Raw genomic sequence first — 23,769 nt, 5'->3', positions numbered from 1 at the left:
CAATTATAGGGAACCGCTGTTCTCTTTACATTAATATTTTTGCTCTTCCAATTATTCAATTTTCTCTCATCGTGTGTCGAGTGTGTACCAATATTATTTGTGTATGCGCTTCGCCTTGTATTACGATTATGTACAAGATTGCCGTGAGGTGGGGGTTTGCTTAGTACTACTTTACATTAAGTGTTGTTTTACAATGTAGTTTGCATTTTAACTTTCAGATGCGCTTATTTACCAAAAAAAATTTCGTACAAACTTCTTGTCATTAGAATTTAAGTGAAAAAAAAAAAAATCTTTTTGGATCTCGTTTTATGAAATGCGCCCCCCAATATGGTCGAGCGACTCCCGGCGCTCACTTTCGTCTGCTTATTCTTATCATTATTCTTATTATTATAGCTACAATTACCTTTTTTTATTTTACTTTATTTATTTATTTTTTTTATAATAGACCTTACCATAACTCTCGCTGTTACATATTTTGAGAAGAAAAAATTCTTTTTAAGTCTCGTCCTACGGACTGCGCCCCCCGATGTAGTCGAGCGACTCCCGGCGCTCGTCGTCTTTTTCTTATTACTATTGTCATTGTTATTATCATCCTCATAATTATTATAGTTATAGCTATAATAATCATACATTTTTTTTTTATATGAACTTACAACAAATTTCCCGATGCTAAATATTTTGAAAAAAGAAAACTTCTTTCTTAGTGTCGTCCTACGGACTGCGCCCCCTCCGATATAGTAGAACGACTCCTGGTGCTCATACTCGTTGTCTTGCGAATTTAAATCCTGTGTCACGGCCAATGGCAATTCTAGTATTCGTCTAGAGGGTTGCAGTCGCCTTTCTGCTCCGAGTTCTGCTATCGCGACATGTCGGCGCAGTTTGGATTACTGCCACTTCTCCTGCTTCCTCTTAAGCTTTTTGTTTACGTGTGAACATTTTACAACATATTAGTAGTAAGACCCCCCGATGGAGAAGGCACTTATACCTAAAAGAAAGAATCCTCTTACCGAATTTATTAATCCTGTAATATATAAAGCTGTTAGCTATTAGTTGTCAACTCTGGTTTCTGCCTATGAGCTCGTGCTTTAGTCTCTGTGGTAAATACTTGTCCTAACACTATTTATATCCCATCGATAGCTATTTATTTAACTTTATAACCGTATGTACCTTACCCTTTCTCTTACATTTCCTCTTTATTCGGTTAGCGTTGAGCTGCGAGTGTGGCTCTATCCTCACGTATAAAGTATATAATAATGAACGTATTTTTTAAAAATTATTCATCTTTCTTTCATGTACAAATATTATTGCCTATTTATTATTTTTATTCATGTAAGTACTTTTTGTACGTTTCAAAATTTTCTATTGCAAACATATTTTTTTGTTGTTGTCATTACTTAATTCACATCGGCTCTATGTAAGCGTATGAGTCGGTTACTGAGTATGTGAATGGTCGGTTATAATATTGTGCGCCCCATCTTGCTTCCGGAGTCATATAAAATATTCGAGTAGACTGTATAGTCATATAATTAGATGATCGGTTATCTTACATTTGACTTGTATTTTAGTAGCGACGAGCTTGGAGGTATGCAGTAAAAAAAAAATCATTTTACGGTAGTGCATTCTGCATTTACGGTTAGACCTGTATCGTATATTTTTCTAGTGTTTTTCATCCTTACATTTTCTGATACTATGTTTTTCTGCTACTCCCCCTCTTTCTTCCCTAATATGATGAGGTTTAGGATAGGAATTATGTGGATATTTCTTGTTTGCTTTTACTCTTAACGCCACGCCGTAGACGCATTTGCTGATTTCGTTCGTTGCTTTTTCGCTGTTTTTCCCCTCAAAAACAAAACTTCAATTTTTCTCTTTTTTTTTTTTGGTCTCTGGAGAAAGTGCGCTTTCTAAGGTGTTCGCACCATTGTCTGAGTTTTCGAAGCTAAGTTTCGACACTGCTCATGTGACAATATGATTTTTCGTACCACGAGGATCTCTGTGTGCTGTCCTCATGGACGCAATTTTGCAGGAGCAGCCCACGTGCACTGTTGCACAATGTCGTTGTGTAGGTAGTGGCTTGAATGATTACAAGCATTCTTGCTTTTTTTTGGTTGTTGTAAATCTCTATGCCTTCTTTCCAGCATCGACGCCACTGTTTGAACGAGGTTGGGCTGGTAACATGGTATTGTTGTCCCGAAGGTGTTCCAGGATCCCACGAGGGCTTTCCAGCTGTCCTTCGACGGCCAAGTCCTGAGGAAACACTGCCACACGCTGGGTGGGGTTGATTATTTCTTTTGAGATGGACGATCCGACGAACGAGCTGTTCGTTTTTTTATACATGGCAGTCTTTATCTCGTGACGATTATGTGTGACGTTTCAGATGTTGTGGTTATCAGCATACCATGATGGTAGGAGCGGGATTGTTTCTAATGGAGAACGACAGAAGGAAGGAAAAAGAGAAGGTTTCATCTCTCATATTCGACGTGGGCTCGTGGGCCTTTTTTTAAAAAAAGATTTATTTTTCCCGCGATTGCTTCATTTATTTTTCATCATTCCTCCATGCTCCTCTCTACCTAACAATGATTGCTAAAATGCTTTTTTTTCTAAACAATAATGAAGTCAATGGGGTACTAAAGAAAATTGTTCGTTCATACTTGTTTTCGTTTGCTAATTTTACATTAACTCTTCTTTGTGTACTTCTTGCATAAAATTTTTTTAATTTACAAGTATATGTCAGCCTATACGCATATTTTTTTTTCTTTTTATTTGTCTTTACCATCTATAATTTGTTCATTTGGCCTGTGAGTTAATTCTACACCTAGTGAGTACGTCAACTCACTAGAGAGTGCCATATGCGCCCCTCATTCGCTTTGCTTTTTTTTCATTCACGTTACACAATTTTACTATTGATTAATGTTTTTAATGCTTTGTTCATGCGTACCTTCCCATTATAGTTTTTGTTTTTTTTTTAATTTTTTTTTTTTTGTTAGCTTGCAAACCTAATTAATCCTTCTCTTCTGTCATATTTTTGCTCTGTGTCCGGGGGCCGCAAAAATTTTAGGCGCAGTTAAATGTTTAAGGAGGTTCTTTTGTGTGCCTCACCCTGTTTGTTTTCTCTGGTGGTGCTTTTACCATACACGTTTTTTTTATCTTATTTACGTGCGATACCCTTATTTCGTCACCTCTTTGTAGTTTTACGTTTTTGTTGATACAATCAATACAGTTGATACAATACCTGTTATTTCGTACGAGCCCTCGTATTGCGAATCATATTTACCCTTTGATGGCTCTTTCAGCACATAAACCATTTCTCTCTCCAAGAAATATCTTGTATTCAGTTTGCGGTCACAGTAATACTTCGATCGGTATTTGGTCTGAACTTGATTTATTGCTGGGATGGTTCTCATTTCCGTCAGAGTTTCCACTAGATTTTTGAAATATTCATTTAAAGTTGGCCTAATATTCATTTAATTGGCCCTTAAGTGACAGTTTGATACAAGATGGTGTTCTTCCTCTTTGCCCAAAGACTAGTTCGTGTGGTGAGTATCCCGTACTCTGATGGTCCGTGGTATTGTATGAGTGCATGCACATGGGTAAATGTTCATCCCAGTGATCATTTTATTCTACGTAGGCCTTAATGTACTCTGTGAGAGTATGATGCGTACGCTCGATGGCGCCGTTTGTTTGTGGGTGGAATGCTGTACTGCTCATTTCGTCTATTTTAAACAACCTTGCGAGTTCGTCCATGTTTTTGTTCATAAAATGAGTGCCTTGCTCTGATAATAAATGTTCCGATGGCCCAAAATACGCTATAAACTTATCTGTTATTGCTCTTACCGTTTCTTCAGCTGCCGCTCTTTTAACGGGTGCGAGGACGATAAATTTCATCAGCCAGTCTTGCATAGATAGTATGTGTGGGAACTGATTTGCTGAAGGTTTACTGATGGGTACGTAGAAGTCTATAGAAATTTTTTCGAACGGTCTACTCGGTGTATCGGTGATGAGCATGTCTTGTTTCGTTTTAATTCGGACGAGTTTTTTTGTTTGGCATGATGCGCATCCCAGAATGACTTGTCTAACATCTGGGCACATGTTCCTCCAGTAGAAGTCTTTGGCGATCCTGTTATATGTCTTATTAATTCCTCTATGTCCGCCTATTGCCGCCTCGTGGTTTTCTCTGATAATTTTAAATCTTTGATCTGTTAGTGAGATTACTAGGGTATTCATGTAGAACACCGCTGCTCGTCTAAAACCTTTGAATATTTCCTCAAAGGTATCGACAAAGTATCCCCACGGGGTTAGATTGCGGATCGCTAGGTCCCTAACAGTCCCAATCGTTTTTATTTTATTTGCTACTATTACCCCTTGAAGTGCTTAAATACACTTTTTAATGTTAGATTTAAGCATCGTTTCTTCAAAATGCTCTTTTGCATACATGTGCTTGTCATTTGATTTAATCATGTTCTCGGCAGCGCTTATCTGGCCCCGGTACCTCTAAAAAGTATCCCACCCTATGATTCCTTTCGCGTCAATTGAAAAGTCATGGGGGACTACATGTAACGTGCACTCTAATCCGTGCAGCCGGGCCTGTACTGTGCCTAATGTTTAGCGTGCTCCGTGAGTCACGCCGATTATAGCTACTCGATACCTACACTCTTAACCAAATCTTCCTAAATCATCTTCCTAATCATTTAGCAGTTAGAAAAGTTCTTAAAGTTCAATCAATTTCTTTCTTTTATGGAAATCGAAAGTTAAATCTAAAAAATATCCCTTGTACTAGTTTAACATGCACGACTAGTTCAAGGTAAGACAAAGTCCAAATTTAAGCTATCGGTTCCATCGTCAAAATTAAAACCTTTGCCTAATGATTTTTAAAAACTTGATAACTTATCATGACGAGAAATTGTATTTTAAATAACTTTGTGCTCTTAGACTTTTTCTGTAGGAAGCTTAGAAAAAAAGTTACACTTGATTTTAGTCTATACTTGACTTATAAGGGTTATTGAGTCATTCGAATATGCATGAGTATGTTAGCATACAGACAATGAAATTCTTTAAAAGTGAGTATTTACCTCAGGTAGTTACAGCTCTAACGACATTTTTTAATTTACTTTACTTCATTAAAATAAAACAGTAACAAAACTGTCAAGTGAAAAGTATATAGATGCCTTTTGACTGGAACGAGGATTAACAGGTTATGTTGACGTTGTTGTAGTTATCTATATATTAGTATACTACATATTATACTTTTGAAAAGTCTACATTCTGAATTGTATACTTTTGAAAAGTATAAATTGTAAAATCATACTTTTGAAAAGTATAATTTAATAATATAATACTTTCAAAAGAACCAAATTTTAATGTACACTTTTGGAAAGTATGAAAGACATAATTTCTACTTTTTGCAAGATGAAATAGCTTGATTTATTCTTTTTTAAGATGGAAAAAAAACGTTCCTACTTTTGAAAAGTAGGATTTTACGGTTTTCTACTTTTGTTTTATGGAATTTCTACTTTTGAGCGTTCATTTTTCTACTTTTGGTTAAAAGTGGTAATACTGTCTACTAGCATGTCTGTGCTAAGAAAATTCTCCTTGATGATCGAAATTTCTATGCCTGTGTCCGTATAAAAAGTCGCTTTTTCGTTCTTTAACTGTAGCTCCCCTAATTGGACCGATGGTGGTGTGTGCCCTGTTCTCGCGAGTTTTATAGTTATTTTGGGAAGCTGATCTATTTCTTCGTCATTCTCTGAAAGTTTGGGTTCGTCATTTTCTATATGTGTGTCCGGCGCCTTTATTGAATTATTCTTTTTGCGGGCTTTTCTACCTTTTCTTGTACGTTTGCCTCTCCGCTGTGTGGGAGGATCTTCGTACTCTACTTTATTATGTTCTACTCTTCCCTGCTCTAAGTCAGTACTCGGGATGTTGTGGTGTGTTTCCGTCTTCACTGTTTCTAGCTCCGCCTTCTGCGGCCTCTCTCTTGCACATTCTCCTTCGCCGGACACGCTATTCTCCGTCTCTTTCTCTAGTTCATGTTCGACGTTTGGGGACCACGTCAAACATCTTGCGAGTTTAAAACTGTGGGTACCTCCTCTGTTTTTAAGGCTGTGTGCGCTGTTTTCTCGATGCTGTGGGCCCCTATCCCGTGGCGGCTCTTGCCTAATTAGGTCCCTATTATAGCCGTCCCTACTGTCTTGATTTTTATAGTCGTTCCCATAACGGTTGAATGATTCCCTGTTGTTGTTATTATACGGGTCACCGGAGCCGCGGTTGGTGTAATAATTACTGCCTGTGGGGTTGTAGTTATTATATCTGTTATTGCTATCATTCCTGCCATTGTAATTGTTATTTCTATTGTTGTAGTTGTTATTTCTGTTGTATTAGTTATTATTCCTGTTATAAGGCTCCGTTGGGCCATTGTTATAGCCCCTGTTATAATTATTATCATTGTAGTTGTTGGGATTATCATTCCCGTTCCGGTAATGATAGGTGTTCCTGTTGGTATTAATGTTATCTACGGGTTGGTTATGCCCTTCGTTTTGCTGTCTTTCCTCTTTGCCTCTACCTCCCTGTCTTGCCTACGTGAGCGGCAGTCTCTCGCATAGTGTCCCGGTCTCCCTTTGGTTCCCTCCCATTATCTCTTGGCGTTTTTCTGTCATTTATCACTGCTAGCAGTTTTTAGCATTCCTCAACTGAATGCCCGGTTCGGCCGTCACAGTATTGGCAGCGTTTTACGTTTGCTGCTGCTGCTCCTTGTGCCCCATTGGTGATTTCAGTTGTTTTTTCTTCTATACTCGACAGGTTTACTAGTGGCCCCCACTCGGTTGTTGCTTTATTGTGTGCGGGCAGTGTACTTACTGGTATTGCACGCAGTAAGCTAAGGTTGCTCTCTATTTTCAGCGCTTCTATATAATTATATATATAATTGCTTCGCAGAGGGTCCTCGGGTTTAAGGATGTAATTTTACATCTGTATGTTGGATGCAAGCAATGGGTAAATTGCTTTGCTGCATTTGCCTCTGTGCTTTCTTTCAGAACCTGCTTCTGAATCAGGAGTAGGTTTGAATTCGAATCATGCAGCATCGTCAGCCTGTTATATAATCTTTGTACTCTTCCGCCGTAGTCTTCTGTTGATTCTTGGTTTTGCTGTCTGATTATCTTCAGCTGTGCCATCAGCGTGTCCGAATTATTTATGCTACCATATCTCCTCAAAATTTCCCGAAGAAAGTCCTGAACTGTCAAGAATTGAGCCAGTCTGGGCCCGAAATGTTCAGCTGCTTTTCCTATTAGTCTGCTCGCAAGTGTGCCGAGAAAAAATAATTCATTTTCTGGGCCCACCCTTTCTGCAGTCATCCTTACCATCCTTTCGAATAGTGGCAGGTTGATTGGATCTCCATCAAAGAACGGGATGTTACTTGACATATGACTAAGCGTGGGCAGAATGTTTAGTTGCGCGTTCTGTGATCTGCGTGGATGGTTATGGTGTTTGTAGCCTGTATGTATTTCGTATGCTCGGCCCTGGTAGGTGCTAAATCGCCCCATGTACTATTCTTATGTACTTCAGAACCGACTCGATTTGCGTAATTATTATTTGGCGGTGGTACTGTTGCTATAAATGCGGCTTCCTTCATTCTTTCAAGTTCGTCGCTCATATCTTTTATTTTGTCCAGTAGCTGTTGATGATGCAAATCTCTGATCCTGGAATTTCGGGGCTCTTTATATTCGTAGCAGTTTGCAACGAAACTCTGACGCTCTGGTCTCTGGCATGTTCTATTGCGTCAGTGGTAAGCTTGCCCCTTCTATTCGGGCCTCATATATTTCTGCTGCTCCTATAGTATTTCCTTCGATAACTCATTCGCTGGAATCGCCCGCTTCTCTGTTTGTAAGACCTATGTTCCCCTGAGTGCCATGAAATTCGGCCCTGGGCTCTATGCTCATCGGCAGCTAATCTCGAATGATTCGTGTAGCAGCGTTACGTGACGCGTCCACTCTCCCTGTCTGTTTTAGCCTAGCTTTCATCGTCAAGAACAGGCCCATTACCTTCGCTTTAGTATTTTCGTCTAGGGTATCGAGTATCTCACACAGTTCCCCTTCTATTTCGAGTTCCAGTATTTGTTGTTTTGTATTCGTTTGTTCTCTGTTAACTATATTGCCTACCTCAGTTCTGTTGTCATTTACTTCTTCCCCATTATTCACAACGTTGGAGTTAGTACCCGTGGGGAGTGGCATGTTTGCTGCAAGTGTAGCTTGGGTTTTCCTTAATGTCTCTTTACTCACACGACACACTCGAGCCCTATTTGAAGAATTCAGCTCACCCTGAGTCTCGCCCTAAGTATATATATGTATATAGTGTGAACGCTTGGGTTTGTTGTATCGAAAGAGATAATGCTGAGGGTTCCTCTAACAGCTCTCGATACGATATATGTTATGTTCAGGTCCTAATATTTGGTCCCTTTCACTTAGCTACAGCAGCTTGAGAGAGTTTCCCTACTTTTCGTGCTTGATCCAATTTATGATACGTATCCTCTCCATAAGACGCTGTTCTCTCTATCTATGGTCTCTGCTGTTTCCTGTTTTCGACTGACTCGTTAAGTTTTTGCGTTATGAGTCACTGATTTTTCTCCCTGTTTTAAAATTCTTTTATCACGTGAATCGTTTTTCCAAAAGAAATTCTACTAATCCAATGCGTTTTAAGTCTATTTTATCGCGTGATTTATGTTTTGCGTTTAAGAAATAACACTCTTAAAGGGGAGCGGACGAAGTAATAAATGTATTTGTATAATATGTATATAAATATGACAGATTAATAATAAATAAATAAATATATATATATATATATATATATATATATATATACATATATACATATATACATACATATTAAGAATAAAAAAATTAAAATCTAACGCTCTTATCTCTACCTAATTAGTGCCTCTCCTATTTTGCCTTGGGAGTAAGGGATATAATTAATTTTATTAAATATATACTCACATGCTAGTTGACATGCACACCAATAGGAATAAAATTTCTGGGACCATTTCCCTTGCCTCTTGTCTTCTTAATCCTGCGGTTATCAGCAATTGTTACCCTAGTCCTACTGGCTTCTGGGCTGCTGTCGCCGCTGCTTGTTAACCGGTTCTGTTGTCTCTGATCGAATCTTAGGCTTCTTGATTTGAAATCGTCGTATTCTCCCGACACTGCACTATATGATGTGTGCTTCTCGACGGAATTTTTTTTTAAAACGAGTACAATGAAAGAAAAAAAAATTCCAACTCTTACCGTACCCCACACTTAGCACCAACACTGTTACGTAGGGAAGATATTGGTAAGGAGGTGCGTCGCGAGAATGACCAACACTTGTTATTTCAAAGACTTTTATTCAAGTTACCGTGATCATAGGCAAAGTAGCGCGTGTGTTTACCTCGAAGGCTAGTCGGGTGCTCCCCTGATAGACTCTCCTTGCTCGCGCTTCCCTCCCCTTGGCCCTAGGGCCCCTCGTTACGAGATTTGAAGAGGGGGAGTGGAGAGTCTCACCTATATTACCGTACCTTACAATGTCAAATAAAATAAAAGATTGTCCAAAAACATTTGAATACATACAAAATATTCTTTGTACGCAATCGGTTTTAGCTATATTCGACGTGGACTTACCAATACATATATACAGACGCAAACCTGCAAGGCATAGGTGCCATATTAGAACAACCACAATTTCATAAAAACATACAAACTGAAAAACCAGCAGCATATTTTTTTTTTAAATTAAATGAATCACAAAAGAAAAACAAAGTAGTTTACTTAGAATGTATAGAAACGAAAGAAGCAATAAAATACTGGCAGCATTGGTTTACAGGCAAATATTTTACAGTATACTTAGACCATAAACCATTTTAAAAAATGAGCATTTTAGCTAGAACAGATAAAGAACTGGGGCATCTCACATGCTACTTGTCACAATTTTATTTCGATTTAAAATACTACCCCAGTAAAGATAATCTTAAAGCAGCTAAACTTAGTAGAAATCCTGTTATAGAACCTCAGCAAGACAAAGAGGCCAAATTAAAGTCTTTTTATTGAATAAAATTAGACGATGTAGTAAAAGAAAAGAAAAAAAAATGAAATTATAAAAACAAATGAAAATAAATTGATTCACAAAAACAACTTGTTATATAAGAAAACAAGAAATAGAGAAAAATCATGTTATCAGAAGAATTAAGTAAAAATCTATTAAATAAAATAAACAAGAAATTCTGTCACATTTACATATACCAAGCACAAAATAAAATATTGCCTTATTATGCAGTAGTAAATATACCAGAAAATATAAGGAAAATCTGCAGAAACTGCGAGGTATGCATAAAAAATAAAATAATGTGACAAGTTTAAATGGGCCTATTGTCACAGCTAGGCCAAGCAAGAAAACAATTTAAAATAGTCTTTATGGACACAATAGGAGGACTTGGTGGTTCACGATCTACAAAAAAATATTTACATCTTATGTGAAAATAATTCGAGAGGAGGACAACGCCGAAAAGGAGGAAAGGGGCAGAAGAATGTCCTAATATGTGTGCGTTATAGCCATAATACACGAAGATCCTTATGTAGTAAAAGAGTAAACCTTTTGTAATAGCTGTGCTATTTATAACAACGCCAAGTGTACTAACTTGTATACTGTTAACTGCGCTGCGTTCGAGTGACATGTGTCTGTATGAATAGGTACGTTGATATAGTGCGATGATGCGTGAAGCCGCACTAATCGGTGGGCCCACGCATCATTCTCAATTCTAAGCTCGCGCGCTATACAGATTAGAGCCGTGTCCGGAAGCAAATTGGAAGAGAGAGAAAGATATTGAGAGAAGATTGCCCGTGATATCTCCTTCCTACCAGCTCCATCATCGTGTAGCCGCCGTGCCCGAGGCCACATCCTAATCAGCTCGAGCCAGCCCGCAGTTTCAAGATCTCCTCAAGGACAACTGTGACTGAACCCGACTCTGAGACCACCTGGAAACCTAACCAGCAGGATAGCCGTTCCAGAGGTACAGTAATAGTGAAAAGTCGTCGTAAGAGTGTTTGGGTAATCTTGTGCGGTGTTACGAGCGCGGGTTGCCAGGAAGCCGCGCGAGACGGCCCCTCGGGCGAATAAAGCGTAAGAGAGAGAGAAAGAGTGTGTGCCTGTCGTGTGTTGTGCCGCATGGATAGCGACTGATCACTCCGAGAATTCTGGGCCTGGACGCCCGCGTAACTGTTTGTGCAGAATAAAGTGATATTTATAATTCGAAAATTTCGCCTTTCGTGTTATTATTTGCATGCCATTTCTGGACAGCGGTATTAACATGTAGTGCCCATTGTTTCTCTCTAGGAGAGCAGCCTACTTCCCGATGGGATACCCCCGGCGGGACCTCCTCTGGTAAGAGAGAGTCGAAGAGCCAAGCAGTGAGCATCGTAATTGTGGGGGAATAAGTTTCGCGTTTCAAGATCGTGCGGATATCGATGAGTAGAAGTAACTTTCTTTAGGTGTTGTTTTGGGACCACCCTGGCCGTGACACTTAAGCGTCTGAGGGCGTGAAAACGTAACATCACACTCTAATAAAAAAAATAAGATGTAAAAATAGTCTTGAGCAATAGTATGAAATACCATAATTTTAACGAGGTATTGTATGACAAAAATAGGAAAGAATATAACTTTAATAATGGTGATTTAATGTATGTTAAAAACGGTAACCGACTTAATCGAAAAAAACTAGACTCAATAAGGACTGGACCATATAAAATATTTTTAAAAATACCAAACTCAATGTACAAAATCAGCACAGGCTATAAAAAATCAGAATTGTCGTTGTTCCATCTCTCAAAGCGTACACCATCTCCAACAAAACTGCTTATTTGATCTGACTAATTTATTATGTAGTATATTTCAGTTATACCAAATTTTTGTACCACAAATTTACTTAAGGGATGAGATGTGAGAAAAATATTTTTAGTTTCTTTGACCTACTTGCGGTATTAGATCGGTAAGCTTGATTCCTCTGTTAACCGTTTACGTTAAGATAATTCAAACCTAACATACATGGTAAATACGTTTTTAATAATATCAGTGATCAAGCTATACTGAACACAATGAAGTAAGTATGGATTATTTCTTAAAGTTATTAAAAAAGATATACTATAAATAATAACATTGAACTTTGTTTCTTTGTTATTTACAGGTAAGATTGACAACTAGAGTAAGTGATTTATTGTAACTAAAATAAAATAATGAAGTTGTTTGTTATGTACAGAGAAACACTTCTTGTGTTATTCTTTACATTTTAGAAACAACATTATATAAATACTTAACAGAAGCCATTTTATGCAAAAGAATAACTTGAAACTTTGTGTAGCTCTATCAAAAATTATGTACGTTAATGATATGCAATTATAGTTTCTATTTTCAGAAACCAAAAAATCTCTTTTAATAAAGAAATATTGAATTACCAGTGCTGTTGACGATAAATTTCTATATCAGCAGCAAAAAGTATGTATGCTGTTAGACTTTCAATACGAGAAACTAAACAAGTTAAAGCACATTCGATTTTCTTACTTATTGTTTGAATACTGTGTAGTTCTGGCAAGTTAAACATAAAAGATGTTTTCTTCATCAACAAATAAGATGGTTTTATGTAACGTTAGTACATTCTTATTAATAAACACAGAGGTTTACAAAGAGAGTCTCATCCTTGTTTATTCCGTGCTACAGCGTCTCAACATTCTTAAAAGTAAAAAAAGCCTGAATAACGGTAATAATTTCGACTAATATTGAATTTCTCATATCACGCTGTAATGAATATCAAAGTTTACTCAAACATTTTGAATATTTTAGTGAGAGCCTTATTCACATAAAAATATTTATTACTTTTTTTTGTTCATTTCTTTTTAAATATCACGTATTCAAAACTTTAGCATTAATCCAAATTTTTAAGGACAGTATACACTTTTAAAGAGAGCCCTGAAATTTTTTAGGGCTGTTTGAAATTTCAAGGATACTTCAAGCATTTTCAAGGAAATCACACAAATATTCTAGGACAGTCTTACATTTTTAGGACAGCCCTTAAATATTTTAGGAATATCCTTCAACACGACGTTAAACATCAAAATCTTCGGGGACCGTCTTGAAAGTATGCGAAAGTCCTTGATGATGTTGTACGTGCGAAAAGTCCTGGAAGGTTTCCTCAAACCTTTAAATTTGTATTCAAAAGCAGTAAAACTGTACGTGTTGTTATTAAGCTACTTTGAGTCTTCTATTAAATCCTTTTATTCAAACCTGTTTTAAAATGACTCTAAAGCTAATTTTGCAAGTGTACTTTGAATTTTGTTTTAAATCTTTAACTGGAAAAGTGGCTATTGTACTAACTTCCTTGCGATGCCAAAATTTGGTGTTAACATATGATGAAGAAAGTTGATTATTAATTGCTCACGACACAATCACTTGAGTAGTTATCTACGTATCTCGTTGCAATAATATTAAAAGGCTCTTCTTGACGGAATTTTTCTGGAAGTTGTAGCTGAATTTAGACGTAAATAATAGCACAGTCCCATGCGTCGTGTGCTCGAACTTGCATGTAGCGTCACTGCACTACTTCATCTTGGAAGTAAGGCATCTGTACAGATAATTGTTTTGATTTAATATTTTAACCGCATGAAAATTAAACATAAATCTGCTATTTTTCAGTCGCATATAAACTACCCATGATTTCTTTTTCTTTTTTAATCTCTTCTGTGTTTAATAATTCGTGTGTGAATGTTATGACAAGACTGACCCACATAACTTATACAATTTTTACAATTAAACGTATAAACTACACAGCAAAACGACTATAAGTCAGTCTTTATTGTAACTTTACCCAAATTATTCGAATGATTTCACTTCCAAACGAATTTAGAAAAAACGTTATACTTGTTATATTTGATAAAATACTTTTTATTTTGTATTCATAGCCCTTATATAGAATGTAGCATAAAAACCTGTCTCATTAACAATTTAAAAAAAAATAATACTGCTTTTAGTTATTTGATAGTAAATTTGTTAGTTTGGGAACTAACATGTTTTCAATTGAATTACAATGGTAATTATCAGCCTGTTATAGTAAAAACTTAAATTTTTTTCATGGAAAAATAACACGCTTAAAAAAGTAGTAATTTATACCAATTGTACGTAAGATAGATAAATAAGATGAAAAATTTAAATGTATGTAAGCATGCGTAAATTTTTCAAACTATTTAGTTTTTATTCAGCACTTATTATTGATATAATTGGTGTTATCTACAAAATTGATCGCCCTATCAATTGGCTCTACCAATGTAAACTGTGACGAGGTAAAGGTTTAATGAGCCAAACTTTTACCTCGTTCTCATTGCGACCTCCTCGCTCCATTTGGATATTTATTAACCTTAAGTTATACGCATCTAAACCTTGCATATTTCTTTGTTCTGGGGCCGGCGCAAGTTGAACGCTTGGGACGAGAAGGGGCAAGAATTATTCACGCCACCAAGGAAAGAAACTAGCCTCCTTACAAGTATGGAATTGTTAACGCAGCAGTGGCAGCATCGGAATAGATGCGAAAAGACGCCGGGAAATTGACGCCTGATGGCGGGAATGCAGGGGAGGGGAGAGCCGGATTGAGAGTCAGTGTTACTTGAGTCTTGCAGCGAGTCGGTCGAAGCAAGAGCGAGCTACAGTATTTTAGTAGCCATTAGAGAAGATTGAGTGTGCTTTGTGCGGATTTGTGAGAAAAAAGATGCGTGGTGCGAGAGGAGTCGGGTTCAGGGTATAGAGTGGACCCTGTGGACGAGTATTCGTGGTGTTGAAGAGACAGCTCGAGGAGGAATCGTTGGCTGAGGCCAATTTTACAGCCAGAGAGAGCAGGAGGGAAAGACGGAGGTCAGCTGCCAACCAAAGGAGCCGGGGATAGAGTAGCTCCCACTCAGGACCAGGCCAACGTTGAGTCGAGGTAGGGTACTTGAATGTTGGGCGCGAGGGAGTTCGAAGGGATAGAGCAGCTAGGAGTTGGAACGGCTGGAGAGAGCGTCCACGGGAGTGAAGTGAATGAGAGAGAGAGAGAGAGTGTATGGGAAAGCTCACGCGGGTAAAGTGTTTCCGTCAGTATATAGAGATCGGGGGCTTCTGGTACATACGCGTACCCTGCGATTCAGGGAATCAAGTGTAGGTGCTTACGCGATCGTGATCGACAATTTGCGCTGTGGTCGCTGAATCGCTGACGCCATTAACCACTGTAACTGTCTAAAATACAAAAGTATTGTCAATCCTAGATCTCTTTGTATTAATTATTTCTCCTTTCTTCCTGGAATTGGAGGAAGCTTGGTGCAAATCTCCCTTTTGAACGAAATAAAGGTAACACGAAGGCAACGGAGAGAAACTACGCGAGAGAGAGAGTGAGAGAGAGAGAGAGAGAGAACTTAACGGAAAGCAACGTAACAAAACCAAATATGTTTATCTCAATTACTTAAAAATTTTTATTTGTCACCCTCTTGTACAATTGTAATGCAGGCTACTACACCGAATTTGGCTAGTATTAAACAAAACGTAAATAATGTCAGACGTAACTCACTTAGCTAAAATGGGACCACCAGGACCATCTATTGCTAACCTAAATGCCTGTCTAAACTATTTATTATAAAAATTAAAATAATTGTTTTGCCTAATAAACTTGATTAAATCTTTGGAGTGATTTAAAGTCAAGTAAATTTTTAAAATTAATTTGCCATCTAAGCTCATTCGCCTTTTTTGAAGCTTCAAAGTATACACTATTCCACAAGAAAATAACAACATAATTCATAAAGCAAAAACTTTTTGAAACAGCAAAATCAAAACTATCTGTTTCAATTTTATAACGGGTAATCTATTTTTTTATTAATCCACTGCAACGGGGCATCCTTTATCACCTAGAAGTTTATAATGTACGTTTTTTATTCCTATTTATATCCGTTTATTTGTTTTAATTTTCTCAGAATAATTAACAAAAATACATTAAATTGGCCAAGTTGAAATTTAAGGAGCTGGGGCCACGCATCTAGTGTGCGCTGTCCAGTACGCGCACGAAGCTAGATAAGATATGCCTACCCAGACCTGGCAATCTCCCGTGCACCGGTAGTAACCGTGACAAGCACGACCCGAGAGAGAGAAAGAGCGATCACATAATAGAGATACTAGGGATAGCGACAGAGCTTCTTGGGCGAAGTATCTGGGTAGATTACTAAAGCTTTGCTCGAGGTATCCAAGGCCCTCGAGAATGACCTATCCCTACGTGACTCTTTCAGGATAGGCATAGAACCGAGGAGTAATACTCCTTGGCTGTACCATTGGTCTGCCCTAGCCTAACCAAGTGTACGTTAAAGAAAATTTGTACGGAAAAATATAAAAATCCTTTAAAATATAGTTTGGCAAAATTTTAAATTAAAAATATAATTATTTTACATTCAAGCGCGAAATTAAACTCATCTCAAAGTGATTCACATCCTTTGAAATAAAATATAAATTTCTTGCTTGTTAATTTAAAAATTGCACTGATTATTAAAATCGATATAAGTAAAGAGCCTAGTGATTGAAAACATAATTAAATTATTAAAATAAAAGTGAATAAATTAAAGGAAGAGAACAATTAATTGTACATATTTATTAAAACCTACCCCTCCATAGGTGATTGCGAGTCCTAATATTACTTCAAGTTTATTTGAGAATTACATTGCAACTGATTTTGATGTTAAGTTTACAATTTAACTAATTAGAAATTTTCATTGTTTTATCTATGGCTGAGTTTATAACTAGATAAAAAGTTGTTATATAAAATAAACGTGAGTTTTAACGTATGAGAATTTTTTCTTTGCCCGAAGAGATACAAATAAATTTACTTAGAATAAGAAAGAATTACCAAAGAAAAAATTAATAAAGCAATAATCAAAAATGATCGCTGTGTATATAGTAAGAATCTATAGATTATTAAACACTTAATTTTAATTAAGATGAAAGCTACTTTAAGATGTTTTTCTCCATAAAATTAGCAACCCAAGCGATTTTGCTCTTTTACACTGGGCAACGAACTCGCCCTCTAACATACAATAGACTGATAAAATTAGATTTCACACCATTGAAAAAAAAATTTATTCCTATAAGCAAATAAAAAATTGGATTAGCGAGATAAAAGTGATAGAAATTGCTGCAACAAAAAACGAACCTCTGAATTTGTCAGCAAAGTGCCCAAAAAAAATGGTAAAAGTGCCAAAAGCACCTAAATCGTGAATAAATCGAAAACAGTAATGGATGAAAAAAAAAATTAAATACAAAAAAGATGCGCCTTTCCAAGCCGCACAAAAGTAGCCTTGTTAAAATTAATTTCATTGGATAGTTTTTTTGCAAATTGCAAAAAACCGCAAATTTGGCCGTTTTTTGAAAAATTCATAACTCAGTCCCATTTGGATATGAAGAGCTGAAAATTTTATACAATGTTCCTTTCGTAGTCCTTAACATATGCTCCAAATTCAAAAATGATAAAATTAATAGTTTTTGCAAACCGTCGTGTTGAAGATAAAATGGTCCCTTCGAAAAATGGCTCTAAAAAAAGTTTTGAGACCACTTACGGCCATTTTTCAAACGCGCTGCTCTTCGTCAAGAGTTAGTGTTCAACATGCTAAAATTTCATAATCTCATCTTGTTTAGAAGTACTGTTAAAATTGCATCGAAAAACAGTGATTTTCGCAGGAGGCCGTTGGCGGCGCGTGGTGGGGCCAGCCGCCGAATTAGGCCACGCCCACTTCCTCGCTGAGTGCTCGGCGCACTTTCGATCGTGTAGGTTTAAAATGACTACGCGTTGTAAAACCAACGATATCTCCGGAACTAAGCATCAGAAATTGATGTTTTTTTTTTTTTTAATCCGGGGTAGCTTTCAGTAATATAAAGATTGCACGTATCGACATATTAATAAAAATAATTATAGTCATGGAAAAACGGTACTTCTGAAAATTATTTTACTAGTTGTTGCAAATTTCAGTACTTTTGTAATAGATATTACAAAGTTTCATTTCCTGACTGTATGTCTGTCATGATTATTGTCGGCATTGCAATAAATAACAATAATAATAATTATGATTATTATTATCATTATTATAATTGTTATTTATTGCAATTATTGCAGATTGGTAGAAAAATAACTATAATACTGTACTATACAATATTTATTTAAAAAATTATTATTTCTATGTGGTGATTTACAATGTATTTTTACATGACATATCATTTAACGTAAATGAAATAAACTAAAAATATTCATGAGTCCTAAATGATATATCGTGCTGTTAGTTTATGTGTCATCATCTTGCTTTTCTCTTTTGTATCATAAACATTTCAACTTTTACCTTAACTTTAGAACTAAAGTAAATTATTTGGAAACTGTCACAGTTATAAATGTGATTTTCATTTACCTTTTAATCAGACAGTGAATTGTATTTTTTCTTTACGTAAATAGCAATGTATCATTCTAAGATCTCGTACGACGTTATTCTGTACATCCATTTTAATGGACAATAAAGAATGGTTAACTCAGACATTTACTACCTTAAGTTTAACTCATAATTTATTTTGCTCCTTTGCTTATTTTCCTAACAGTTAAACTCACTACAAAATATTATACCTAGTATTAACACAAAATTTTAGTAATTGTAATTTTTATCTTCTTCAACAGTATAGGAGTAGCACCAGGATTTACACTAAGCAAAGTCTTCTCACTAAAGCCTACACTCGCTGACAATAAAGATAAGCGAGGTTTGGCTCTGGATGGTCAACTAAAGCACGAGGACACTAACCTTGCTTCTAGTACCATGTAAGTAGAATGAAATCATTATATACGTTTGAAGTTATGTGGTTAAGACTGATAAGGAGTTATAAAGGTTAAAGGCTACGGATTAAGAAAGTTATGCTCTAATATTAAAAAGTAACAATCTAATTAGTGTATAGACAGTAGCTACTCCTCTATTCTTTGCAAAATCACATACAAAATTTACGTTGTAACACAAAGTTGTTGTATGTATGTATATATATGCCTTCCTCTTGCGGGGTACAACCACACAGAAGCGATACCTCATAGACGCAAGGCTGCTAAATAAAGCGACGAATTTTAGGTCGCGTGGAGGGAATTGTGTGGTTAGGAAAAGGTGCCATAGAAGGGTATTACGAGGGAGGGACGCGCATCGAAAGTTGAAAAGAGTTTTAGTTTTTTCTTGTAAGATCGTGGTGAGAGGGCCGATGATCAAAAAAATCACGCTTGACCTGTTGCCGCGTGGTGCAATTTAAAATCCACGAGTTGGTGCGGCATCTTTTTTCTCTCGCTTCAGGTTTTCAAGTTGGTCGTAAGCAATACGAAGTCGTTGCCTTGGATTTTGAGATTTTGGCTCGTGGACTGCTTGAAAAGGTAATTTATCGTCCCCGAGACAGTAAAACCCTTGTGGTGGTCTTAACGACATGCATCGACTCAATTGATGGTATCTCACGTTGTTTCTTAATTTTTTAATATCTTTATTTGCCCTTCGTGAATCTCTGGTGGTTATCGTATTTTCGATATGTTGGAATTCCCGTGAAGATGGTGACGTTTTGCCATCTATCTCTCTCTCAATTTAAATGCACCGGGAAGGCCAATTGCTTTGTATTTGATAATTTGCATTTTAAGCTCCGCATAATTAAGCAATTAGTCATTATACAAGGCGATAGTGTGTAAAGCGCGAAATCTCTTTATTTTGTTTAATTATTCGTTGATTTTGTAATGAGAGAATTTGTGGCATACTAGAAGTCGTTAAAGGAAAGTTTCATTTAATTACGTTTTGCGTAGTTGTCTCATATTGTACTTGAGTGAGAGTCAATGCGAAATTTCAAGATCTCGATAGTTCTAAGTTCTTTTGATTTATGTTATCTACGATTTTGAGTACTTTTTGTAATATTTTGTTATTTTATTTTGATGTTATTAACTAAATTGTAAAAATCGACTGCTAATTAAAGTCGTAATATACTTCATTAAATCACTGTTCTTAGTTATTTTTAAAGTTTCTGTATGTGCGAAATGGATATTAAATTTTCTTTACTTAGTAGTATTATATGAAATAATAAAAACGATAGTTTTTGCCCAGTCTTTAGTGGTATAAATTTCGTTCATATGTTGAAGGCTAGCCATAGCATAGATTAGAATGATTGTATAGAAGTTTCAGTCAAAATAGGACAAGCAAACTACGTTTTCTGTTTGTTGTTTCAAGTATTAAAAATAAGAATTCTCTTAAAAATTTTTATGTTTAACGATCGCTGTATGAGCTTTCAATTGATACAACAAATATAAACTCTTTACATTATTTTTGTTTTCATTATTCAGTGACGGGCACCTCTTCCTGAATCCTCACACAACTTTGTACCCTTTTTCAAATAGTAAATGTTAAACAAGTTGTGTAAAACTATGTATCATGCCTTGATGAGAGGCTTTTCAAAAAATGCGCTTTCGTCTGTTACTTGATAATTTTAACCGATAAGACCAATGTTTTCAGAATAAGTATTAGCAGGTCACAAAGGCACATTTAAACTACACTTGGAATCTTATACTTTTTTCTTAAAACTAGCCACTTCTTGCAAAATAATAAACTTGAGTCTATGTTAATTCCATGTATAACTGTTCATAATATTATTGTAATAAGAAAAATTGAACGTTGTGTAATATATTAAGTTTTATAAGGAAACGCGATGGTTTGAGACACATGTTTATTGTTACTAATAACAGCAGGTATATTGATGTACAGAAGGATAGCAAGATGGAAACGCCTGGATTTGCGTTCAAACGTACTCGGAGTGGCGCTTGCTTGTAATCGCTGGGTATTTGTTCTGGCAAACTACATGTATACGCGTGTATATATTGTATATTCATTACAACCTTTCCTCCCAAAAGAAAATAAAAATAGTTATTAATTCAAGCGTGAAACCAGTTCAGAAATGCTCTGAGAATGCCTCTAAGGTTGAACATTATCTGGGGGTCTTGTTTACTTATAATTTATGGTTGGACCAGACTGAACTTTGTTTTTAACATTATGAGATCCGAAAATTAGCGCAGCGTCTTTTGACGGTGGAATGATGGTTTCAAGTGATTCACAGAAAACGTTTTGATTTGATGTGACACGTAGGGGTGATGTGGTCAATAAGTCAAGAAGAAAAAGCTTAAGTTGGTCCACATATTTTTTGCTAATTACATTCTTCTCAAATTCAACCGCAAAGGTTATAAGGCCATTTTTTAAAATAATTTCTGTCTTTTCTCACTGACCAAGTCTTACATTTTCGGCCATTACCGATTCATTTACATCGAAACTCATATTTCTATTTCCTGAAAAATACTTTTTATGTGCCTCTTATTTCAAAGAGACTCGCTCGGCGTTGATTAATTTTAACAAATCAAATCTGCTTAAAAACTTCCGGCCTATTTATGATTAATCTGGTGAAGCACTGGCTGTAACATACGGTGTCGATTTATAATTTAAAAGACGCCTTGCTAAAGCTTTTTGCTTCTTATTGCCTTCTAACACAACTTGGCCAACTGACTTTGATAAATTTATGAACCGTTTTGAGCAAAGTACTGTCTTTAAAAATTCATGGACGGCAAAGACAATAGCCAGAGCTTCACGATCCATATATGCGTGATTTTCCTCTGTTTTTGTAAGTATACGTGACTTGAATGCGGTCGGACGTTCATGCCATCTGGCATGACATGTAAAAGAACCGTGCCAATATCTGTTGACAACGCATCGAAAATCACTTTACTGGGTAGTTCGGGTTTGAAATTTGTTGAACCCTCATATGATGCGTATTTACTTTTTGCATTAAAAAAGGCATCTTTCTTTCACAATTCATGTAAAGGACCAATTAACATAAACTTTTATAAACTTTGAATGAAAATTTATTATACCTAGAAAACGTTGAAGCACTTTAACGGTTTTGTGTACTTTTTCTTTTTTGTACTTTTACTTTTATTTAATTGGCGCTTTTCTAACACTGAAGTTAAACCAACGTTTTGTAATTTAAGTAGTACTTGTCTTAAACGACCATAATGTTCGAATTGATTTAGCCCTCCTAAGTGAATATCATCAAAAAACACACACACACACGTACACACTCACGTTCCTGGAATATCATAGGAATGATTTTACCTTTTCTTGAAACCAGTTAAGTGCTCATGCTACCTGTTGATAGGATTTTTTTGAATCAAGTTTCGGTTGAACCGCATGACCTTGAAGTATATCTAGAAAGTCTTGAATGCGCAGAATTGGATGCCTGTCTTCTTTCACAATAGGATTAAGGGTAACCTTAAAATTGTCACGAATTCGTATTGATCTATTTTTCTTAAAAATTGGAACCAGGAATCTCACCTATTCGCTAGTTTGCACTGGAACTGAAATACCCTCATTGAGTAAACGTTTTAATTCTTTTTTAACTAAATTTTGGATCACGTAGGGTACGGAACGTGCTTTATTTTAAACAGTTGTGACATTTTCATGTAATTAGATTCGGATTTTTAACTTTACATGAACTTAGATAACTAGAAAAAACTTTTGGAAAGGTTAATTTTGAAGACATGTTGGCAATCTTGTTAATAAAAAAATCACCTGTAGAATTTTTTTTCTAACCATATCCAACAACCAAAACTAATCTTTTTCAATAATCGGAACACTTTTTCTACGTGGAACAAGTAAATCTAAACTTCGGTTAATATCTATATTAGCGACCAACATTCTCACAGTATCTGACGGTAATATTACGGTGACTGTATAAATTCTGAATTTTCTCGACAACTGAATTATTTTACAAAATTGCGCCAAATATTTCAAATAAAAATTCTCTGAAATCGCTGAAATTCCAGAGCCCATATTGATTTCGCATTTAATAAATAGGCGTTCCACCTTTAAATACGCTGAAAGTGATTTCAGATTACTATTATCTTTATTGGACATTGCATTCAAGTTCTCTTAAGTGTCATCACTTTGACTTTAAGTATTATCTTGAACAAAAAATTTTTTCCCTGAATGGCTAGCTTACTCTTTTGATACTGCACGTTGTCACGCTTTTTCTTATACGCGCGTGCTAAATAACCTCTTTGCTTACATGTATAACAAACATACTCAATGAGCTTACTATTCGACGTAACGTGATTGTAGTAATCACAAGAAAACCAAATAAACTTCCTTTCTGCGCATTTCTAGTTACTTGTGCTCGCATTTTCTTGAGACTTTAAAGTCGCTTGGCCTTTTTTTACCTTCTTTGACTATTGTGCTGACTCAAAAAAATTAATCAAATTTTCCGTTAGTTACATGCCTGTGGAATCACGTGTTGCTGCCTTTATGGCTAAGGCCTTCTTGACTGCCACATCAAATGTGATGTCCTCCTCACGTAAAAGCATTTTCTAAGATGCGTCGTAGCGATTCCCCATTCAAATTGATTACGCAGATGATTGTTCTATTCGGAAGCAAAATTACAAACTGCGCCAATTCCTTGAGGTTTGAACAAAATTCACTGATTGCCTTAACCTTGTTTTGGGATCTCTACTTAGACATAAAACGCTGTAATTTCGCTAGGTGCTGGTTGCAAGTGTCTCTTTATTATGTCGACTAAGACTTTGTAGTCCTTCGAAACACGTTTTGCCGACATGCACAAATTTCTTAACAAGGTGCAACCTTGTTTACTAAGCAACGTCGAGAATAGGGCTACTTTCTCAGC

At 36.2% G+C, this 23,769-nt stretch overlaps 1 protein-coding gene across 4 annotated transcripts in view; it reads left to right on the top strand.

The window, feature by feature from the left end:
* Positions 1–23,769, top strand: part of krz (beta-arrestin protein kurtz) — a 523,564-nt gene that overhangs the window by 233,120 nt on the left and 266,675 nt on the right. For all 4 annotated transcript variants that reach the window (XM_089592378.1, XM_089592377.1, XM_089592379.1 and 1 more), the window contains one exon: positions 18,722–18,859. In XM_089592378.1, the coding sequence (XP_089448504.1) occupies positions 18,722–18,859 (138 nt within the window). The remainder of the gene's footprint in view (positions 1–18,721; positions 18,860–23,769) is intronic.

The sequence above is a fragment of the Copidosoma floridanum genome, unplaced genomic scaffold (assembly GCF_036245765.1).
Source record: "Copidosoma floridanum isolate Cflo_tuat_1 unplaced genomic scaffold, Cflo_Japanese_pri ptg000016l, whole genome shotgun sequence".
Classification (NCBI taxonomy): Eukaryota; Metazoa; Arthropoda; class Insecta; order Hymenoptera; family Encyrtidae; genus Copidosoma; species Copidosoma floridanum.
Note: the sequence above shows the minus strand (reverse complement) of the source record. Positions and strands in the feature narration are given on the sequence as shown.